We start from the raw sequence: 8,840 nt of genomic DNA, 5'->3' as shown, positions 1-8,840 counted from the left end.
ATTATACATACACTAAAACACACACACAATATATGTGTACATATATATAATAAACAAATAAATGAGCTAAAAATAAATGGTTAGATAAATAGAAAATTGAATAAATGAAAAGGAACACTTTCTACGCTCATTTTCCATTACTGTTAAATATTAATATTGGTCTCATTAAGATGATTAGCGTTTATCTTCTAAATGAGACTACCTACATTACCGTTGGTTAGAGAATTATACGATACAGTGCAACGCGTTTGACGTTGAGTGAAATGAGTTGCTTATTTTTATTTTCTTCCTCTGAATTTTCTCTTATGATTTGTAAGTAGTTATATGTTCTTTTGGAACAACTGATACGCCAAGGAGATAAAACTGTTAAATTATCTTCCTGAACGAGGCTAAAATGTGGATAAAGTTGGAAAAACGAATAAAAATAATTCATGTCTACTTTTAGACAATTTTCTGAACGTATACTGTAAGTATTTAATAGATAATAATAGTAAATGAACCTAAATATTTGTAATTTCTATCAGTAACAACAAATAAAGGTGACTACGGACTCATGTTGAACTTTTTTTACAACTGTTGGAAATAAACACCAGGGGAAAATAATAAAAAATGAGATTGTACTGTACCTTGGAGGACATTTCAAACGATCCATGGTTTGTGGACATCGGTTACTAGGTCACCATTCGACGAAAGGTCGCTGAGTGTCACTCTTGGGATGACCCAGAAGATATACAAGCAATAAGTAAGTGACACGGAAGCCTTACGACAGTCCCCAACTAGAATACACATCGTATAATCTCTCTTCATTTTGAAATGGATATTTTCACCAGTTCATTCACACCAACTACTCAACACGGAGAGGGAATAGCCAATAGCATTGTCGCTATGATACTCTGTAGGCTTAAGAGGCCAATAAACGGCCCCATAGACGTTACGGTCGGCGGATCAGGTTCCGTTCTAGCTCCGGTATCCGTTCGGATTCATTTCAGTCTGCCGAAACCTGGTCGAGGGAAGAGGTGCCGGCTCCGTTAAGTGATGACGCTATAGACTGCATGTGCTCTTGCAGCAGAAATTGGAAAACGCCAGCGATTGTTCATTTAATGAACTGAAACTTTACCCTGGTGACTGGTTTAGTTATCCGAGAATGGACGAGCAGACCAACATGGAATTATTATGTAGGAAAGGCATATATACAGTAGTTTAGGCCAAGCATTGGGACCTATGAGGTCATTCAGCGCTGGAATGGAAATTGAGGGTAAGTAGGTTTGAAAGGTGTAACAGGATGAAAACCTCAAAGCAGTTACACTTTGAAATAATTGTTAGGAGAGGGTGGATAGCATGATGGAAGAAAGATAATATGAATGGAGGTACAATAAAACGGAATGAAGGGGTTGCAGCTAGGGGCCGAACGGACGCTGCAAAGCACCTTTAGTAATGCTTACAGTGCACCCCGTGAGGTGCACTGACGGCACTAACCCCCTACAGGGAAATTAATTTAAATGGTCTCCTCTCTTATAGAGATAAAAACACACTTGTATGAGACAACCAATATCTCTGTACAAGAGGTTGCTGGCTGCACGTGGGGCATATAATCCCAGAGACACGTAAAGCAATAATTCAAGTTATGCAACACAAGTTTACAAAGTTAAAAAGCAATGTTGCATAAACAGCATCTTGCATAGTATATAATCTAGTATAAAGTAGGTCTACGAACCGTTAAAGCAGAATAGGTCCTTAAAACTATGGTTCTTTAGCCAAACAAGAGTAGAATGTTCACCTTTTTTGTACACAGAATTTTTAATTTACACATGGAAAATTTAAATATTATTGAAAACATTATCATAAACTTTTTTTGTATGAAAAATAACAACTGTATATAAATATACTGTATATACATTTGTATATACATATATGTATGCATATATAAATATTTATAAACATTTGTATATACATATTTATATAATATATATATATACATATATATATATATATATATATATATATATATATATATATATATATATATATGTACATATATATGTATACATATATATACATATATGTATATATATACATATAAATATGTATATACAAATGTTTATAAATATTTATATATGCATACATATATATATATATATATGTATATACAAATGTATATATATTTATATACAGTATGTGTATATACACACATTTGTATATATATAAAAGTATTTATATATGCATGTGTGTGTGTATTAGTACTAGTGTTTAAATTACATTGTTATTTTCCATACAAAAAAAAAAGTTTATGATAATATTTTCAATAATATTTAAATTTTCCATGTAAATTAAAAATTCTGTGTACAAAAAGGTGAACATTCTACTTTTGCTTGGCTAAAGAACTGTAGTTTTAAAGACCTATTCTGCTTTAACGGTTCATAGATGTGTGTGTATATATAAATATATATATATATATATATATATATATATATATATATATATATATATATATATATATATATATATATATATCTTTGGGAATGATGGCTAAAATATCAGCAACATAAACGGTACCATATTACAGGAAAATGGAAAATCTTGGGGTGTAAATGCTTTAAAAAATTCCATATATAAATTTGTAATAAGACGAAAGTACTTAGCATCTCATTGTTTCACTTTTCCTTCGTGGCTGTAACTTTGTTCATATATATATATATATATATATATATATATATATATATATATATATATATATATATATATATATATATATATACATACTGTATATACATAATTTCCAAGAACAGGACAAATTTATAAGCAATATTTATGCTAAGCCCGTTGGCCGCTTGGGGGTAGGTTTGTTTTGTGTGAACAAAAAAAAATTCAAGATTCCGTTTGCTTTTTTCACTTGATTTCATCATAATACGAGCTTTACGTATGTATCGTTTATCGGCGTAAAAATAGCAGTAATAGCCTATGTGTTCTTTCATGACCAGTAGTTCTGATTAAAATACTTTCCAGTTTTAATTACGGTCGAGTTTCATCCATTTACAACTTAAATTTAGCAGTATATTTCCTTGACGATCTTTTATCTTTAACGAATAAGGGTATAATGTAAAAATGTATCAGTCCTATTCTACTTTACGTCATTTGCACTACAACTACGGTAATTGTTTACTACCGTACGATGGTTGAAATACAAGCAAATCGGCTGTTGTTATCCGATTCGGTTATAAGCAAAACAACATTTTCTCGTTCGGTTATTTATGGCTGTACGCATTTACGCAAGAGTATAACGTTACTAAGAATACTGTTATCATTCTCTTTTACTTTTTTTTTAACTAGAAGATGGGATAAAGAGATGGAGGAAAAGAATTTGGTCTCTTGTGATAGAGGTGCGAAATAATGGGCAGGAAGACAAGTACTGCTGCTTTATTGATTGTTGTTGTTGTTTCAGATTTAGCTGGCCTTGTGCCAGCACGGGCTCTTGCTCCTAGAGCAGCCCGTAACTCTATGTTGATGAGTCTGTGAGATGGGTAGGTTAGATAAAAACTTTATTATGATGCATGAAAGTGATTTTGAAGTGAGAAGATTTAACAGGCAAGGTTGCAACCTCTTTGAACCCTAAGGTACCCATCAGATGAGGACAAAAGTATGATAGCAGTGAGTGTTGGCTAGTGGGAGAGGCCAACAGATGGGGAAAAAGAATTTGAGTAGTAGGCACAGGTAGCTAGTATGCTAGCTCACGATGATCTAAAGCCATATTCCTTGTCCGGTCCTAATTCTTGTGTGTGTATGTGTGTTTTGTGCATTTGTTGGGTGTTGATTGTGGTGTATAAAAGGTGATTTTGATAGGGGAGAGATTGATTTCTGAAGAGTCAGCAGTTAGAGATGAGATGGAATGGTTTTTGATTTATTGTCTGGTTTAAAGTAGGGGTCGGGTCTGTTGTATCTGTTTTAAGAATTGGGAAGGAGAGCGGGTGGGTAAAGGTAAGGATTCTTTAGAGTTACCGTGGTGGTGCGTAGGAGCATAGGAAGCCTGCAAATTCATGAATGTTTCCCAGTACGTGCTTTGTTATTTGGGTAGCTGTTCTTTCATTTCCTTCATATCTTGTTCTTAACTGTTCTGTTTCTGTACAGTCAAGAAGGTAGTGTTCCAGGGGTTCTTCTGGGATTGTTTCACAGTGCTTGCATGGTTGGGGGTTGTCTACTATTCTTTGCCATGTGCATTGGTATCCCAGCCTTAGCCGATGGATTATGACTGCTAGGGCCCGTGACATGTCTTTGGTTATATTATGTGGTTTTAGGTTTACGGTGTCCATGTACCATTTGGCGGTTTTTGAGCCACCGAAAACAGCTCTTCTAACTTTGCTTTCTTCCTGCAGTTGGCAGTGTGCTACTGCCTTGTCTTTCAGTTGTGTGAGCGAGGGGGTGATTTTGATACTAATGCTGCTGTGTAGCAACCACTTTTTGCTAAAGAATCTGCTTCTTCATTTCCTTGGATTCCCACATGACTTGGAATCCAGTTTAGTGTTATTTGCCTGTTTCTGTTTTGGTGGAGGCTTGCGATTGCCCATATGCTTGATAGAAGTCTGATGTTTTCTTTTGTTATACTGTAGCCTGTATTGCTCCTTTCGAGTCAGTATGAATTGTTGTGTTTCCCTGCCTGTGCTGAGAGTCTTCCAGAGCTTTTGCAATGGCAATTAGTTCAGTTTGTAAAGTGGAGGCATTGTCAGAGAGCCTCCAGCATCCTTTGAGGGTTGTTGAGTGGACCCCAGCTGCTGCTGCTGGGATGCTGAGATCTACTACTGATCCATCCTGAAATATTCATTTGTGGCTGCAGTTTTCCTGATTGCCTCTTGGGCTGCTAGCCTTAGCTGTTGAGCAGTGCATGCTTCTTTGCTTGTAGGGAGGATTGTAAAATTTATTTTGAATAGTTCAGGCTCCCAGGGTGCTTGTTCTTTGTACTCTGTGACTGGTGTGTCTTCCTTGATTGCGGCAGTGTGATTTTGCATTTCTACTCTCCTTAAAGCTGCTAGGAGGTCGCCAGCATATGTTTTTTGGGGGTCTAGTTCCTCGTGAAGCTCAATGTTTTTCTTGATTTCTCTATTGAGTGGGCAGTTCCTGTTACCTTTCAAGGTTTTTAGCAGTATGGATATGTTTCTCTGATCTATTCTGTAAGTTAGAGATTGTAAATTTGTCTCGTTTCTCAAGATACGCAAGTCCACATGGGTGCACCTGTGATGAGTCTTAGGGCATTGTTCTGGATTACTTCGAAGCTTTTTTGTTGTGTGTTTGTGAGGCGAGTAAGGACAGGTGCTGCGTACTCAACAGTTGACCTTATTGTCTGTATGTAAAAAGTTCTGAGGGCATGGTATACTGCTCCTTGTTTTAGAGAGGTGATTCTTCTCATGGCACTCTGCCTGCATTTGATTTTTTGCTTGAGTATTTCTATTTCTTTACGTGGAGAGAGTTGTTTGTTGATATTTACTCCTAGGTATGCAAAGTTTCCTACCCATTCAATGGGTTCACCCATGAGTTGTATTTCGTTTGGGTTTAGATCATGTTTAATCGCCATTGCTTTGGTTTTTGCTGTATTGATTTTTTAGACCTAGATCTGTACAGCTATTTTCAATTTGTGTTACTGCATTTTGCATATTTTGGTAGGATCTGTACCTGTCTGTGCTCACTAAGCACACATCATCTGCACATATGAAAATTTCAGCTCCCTCTGGGGGGGCGACTGTGGCTACATTTTCCATCAGTACATTGAAGAGGAAGGGGCTAAGTATTCCTCCCTGTGGTGTTCCGTTTTCTAAATTGAGAAAATCTGAGATTACTCCTTGGAAGGTGACTCTGGCTTGTCTGTTTTGCATGTATCCTTTGGCCCATGCTAACAGGTTACCCTTAACTCTTTTGTCCACCAAGGTTGCAAGGATGACGGCTGCTCTGGCTAGTTCATAGGCTTTTTCTAGATCGAGAAAAACTACAATTGATTTTCTGTTGTTAATTGTTGACATTACATCTGCTAGGCATTCTTGTGTGCCTATTCCTTCTTTGTAGCCATATAGTCGATGATGTAGCGGTCCTGTTTTCCATAGCAGTCTGTTTAGTACCATTCTCTCTGTGGTCTTTTCTGTGCAGCTGATGAGAGAGATGGGCCTGTAGGAGTTTGGTTCCTTGGGTTTGAGAATTGGCTGTGTGTTTTGTTGATTCCATTGTGTGGGTCTGTTGGTTATATGGAGATGTACTTCCTTGGCTGCTGTGCCCATATTTTTCAGCATGCTGTATGTGATCATGTCTGTTCCTGGAGTTGTGTTCTTTCCTTTTTGGAGGGCTTTGTTAAGCTCATTCATTGTGAATGGGGTGTCTGTGTCGTCAGGCTCATTGCATGCTGTATTGATAACTAGCCATCTCCCTGGATCTAGTGTCACCTGCCTTTCCCTTGTGGCTGGCGGCAGATGTGCCGTTTTGGTCCTGTCAGCAAAATGTTGCGCAAGTCTGTTTGCTTCTGCCTGTGGGTTGGGATGATGTGTTTGTGGTGGTCTGATCTTTCCTGATACCTTGTTGAACCACCACCACATTTTGCAATTGGGGTTAGACAGGTCGTCTGAGAGCACCACATCAGCCAGGTTTCCTGCTTTACTTCTCTGGCTGTTTGGGTTGCATGGTTCATTACATCTCTTAAGACAGCATATAGTTCATCTGTGGGTTGTTTCCTGAAGAGCTTCCTTGTTCTGTTAACTCTCGAATTCATTTCTTTGATTCTTGAACTGTAGTACCAGCTGTCTTTGTGGGGGGTTTTGTTTGTACCAAAGGTTCTCTTTGGCATGGAAGCATTTGCTGCATTGTGTAGGTTCTTTACAAAGTCCTCTTGCAGTTAGTTCATGTTTTGGGCCGGGTCTCATATGTATTGTGTTGCCCAACTGGTCATATGGTTTTCAAACACTGACCAGTTGGCTAGACCTGGTCTCCAACCTGCTGGAGGAGGTGGTGGTGGAGGTATTTTCGTTATTATATCGGTTTCTGTAGCAAAGTGATCACTGGCTAATATTGGGTGCAATTTCCATGTGCAGTTTTCCTGTAGATTTTTGGATATGAAGCTTAGGTCTAGTCTTCCGCCTTGTAGGTGCATTGCTTCGTTGATATCGTTTAGCAGTTTGACTTCAGGAAATTCTTTCATTAGGAGATTTATGTGTCTGCCTGCTGCATTGGTATGTTGCTTTGAGCATAGGCACGGGTGATGGGCATTAAAATCTCACACGAAGAAGGTGTTCTTTCTGGTGGCTGCACTGAAAAGGTTTTCTCCTTCAAAGGTTTTGTTATGGCCTTTGTATATGTTGTGTACAATTAGGGAGGTATTTGCTAGTCTTATAAGGACACTTAGCGTTTCAATCCCTTGACCACAGTCTATATTTCTTGTTTGTTTGGAGGGAATTGTTGTTTTAATAAGCATGATTAGCCCTCTGTTTTCATTTGTGTGTGGGGTTTTGTACACTGTATATCCCTGGGATGTGAATTTGGTGGTTTCTCTTACTAGAGTTTCTTGTGGGAGGATGATATCATGCCCTTCTGATAGCACTTGTGATTGCAGGAGGACAATTTCTGTGTTGGCACTGTTTATTTTCCATTGAAGGATTCTGAGATTGGTATGTACTGTGTTCCTGCAGTTTTGGTTGTCTATATGATTTGGATTGTGTTCTGCCATTTTGGTTTATAACAGGGCTACAACTGTGTTCCTCAGTGTTGCTGTGTAGTCCACTCCTGGGAAGAGTTGTGCTATAACTGGTTCCACAACCCTGGCTACCTCTCGTCTAAACTCCTCATGGGTGAAGGAGACTGCATTTCTTTTGGAGGGGGACTCTGGGGCGCTGATGCAAATGCTGTGGGTAGGATGTGAGGATGAAGGTGCGGTGGTAGGGGTGGGTGGGAGGGTAAGTAGGGGTGTTTTTCTGGCTGGGGTGCTGATGGTGGAAAAAGGAGTAGGATTTGGAAATAAGGGTGTTTTTGTGACGGGGGTGTTGTAGGCAGAGAAAGGAGTGGGATTTGCGGATGGAGTCTGTGTGTCAGCACATGTGTCTTGGTTTCTGTGTTCTTGGAGTCTGGGGTCTCGTTTGTTTATGGGGGGTGGTGGTGGTAGAGTTTTGTGTTGTTGTCTGTGTTGCTGAGGCTGGTATGTGGTTGCAGTTTGTTGTTGGGGTTGTTGCATCTGTTGTGTAGGATTGTGTGTGTGTGCTGCTGTGGAGGTCTTGTGGGAGGGGCTTGCTGTTAGGGTTGTTGGTGAGGTAGTTGTTGCTGGTGTGGTTGTAGTAGGGGTAGTTGTTGCTGGTGTGGTTGTCTGACAGGTAGCTGTTGCTGGTGTGGTTGTTGGAGGGGTAGTTGTTGCTGGTGTGGTTGTTGGTGGGGTAGTTGTTGCTAGTGTTGTTGTGCCTGAGGGAGCACTCCCTCCATTTTCCAAATTATTTGAAGCCGTGTCATGCATCCTTTGTACCATGCATGATGTCCTTGTCAGCAGCTGGGGCATTTGGCTTTTGTTTTCTCCTTATTGTTGTGTTTCTGTATGCAGCTGGTGGTGTCGTGTCTTGAGCTGCAGACACCACAAACTACATATTGTGCTACGCATTGTTTCTGGTGGTGTCCGAAATGCTGGCATCTGAAGCATCTCAAGGGTTCAGGTGTGAAGGCTTCTGTTGGAAATTTTCCCCATATTGGGATGACTACTTCATCTGGTCTGTTCCCTTTGAAGACTGCTAGCACTTTTCTTGTTGGGTCTCCTGCCTTGTTTCTGCATCTTACTGCTTCCTGGATGTAGGGGAGTTCCTTTATGGGGTCTATGGGGAGGGTTATTGGGTATCTGC

The 8,840-nt window shown here is 39.2% G+C and overlaps 1 protein-coding gene across 1 annotated transcript; it reads right to left on the bottom strand.

Annotated features, from left to right (window-relative positions):
• Window positions 1-7,696: 7,696 nt before the first annotated feature.
• Window positions 7,697-8,464, bottom strand: LOC136841051 (uncharacterized). The gene has a single exon (XM_067108106.1). The coding sequence runs from the start codon at window positions 8,462-8,464 to the stop codon at window positions 7,697-7,699; it is 768 nt and encodes a 255-aa protein (XP_066964207.1).
• Between the last annotated feature and the right edge of the window lie 376 nt (window positions 8,465-8,840).

Source organism: Macrobrachium rosenbergii, chromosome 8, assembly GCF_040412425.1.
Source record: "Macrobrachium rosenbergii isolate ZJJX-2024 chromosome 8, ASM4041242v1, whole genome shotgun sequence".
NCBI lineage: Eukaryota > Metazoa > Arthropoda > Malacostraca > Decapoda > Palaemonidae > Macrobrachium > Macrobrachium rosenbergii.
The sequence above is the reverse complement of the archived record's forward strand: the minus strand, read 5'-3'. Positions and strand labels throughout refer to the sequence as shown.

What these genes read in the sequence shown, in the direction of transcription:
- LOC136841051 (XM_067108106.1), bottom strand. Translation starts at nt 8,464, where the DNA reads ATGCATGACACGGCTTCAAATAATTTGGAAAATGGAGGGAGTGCTCCC.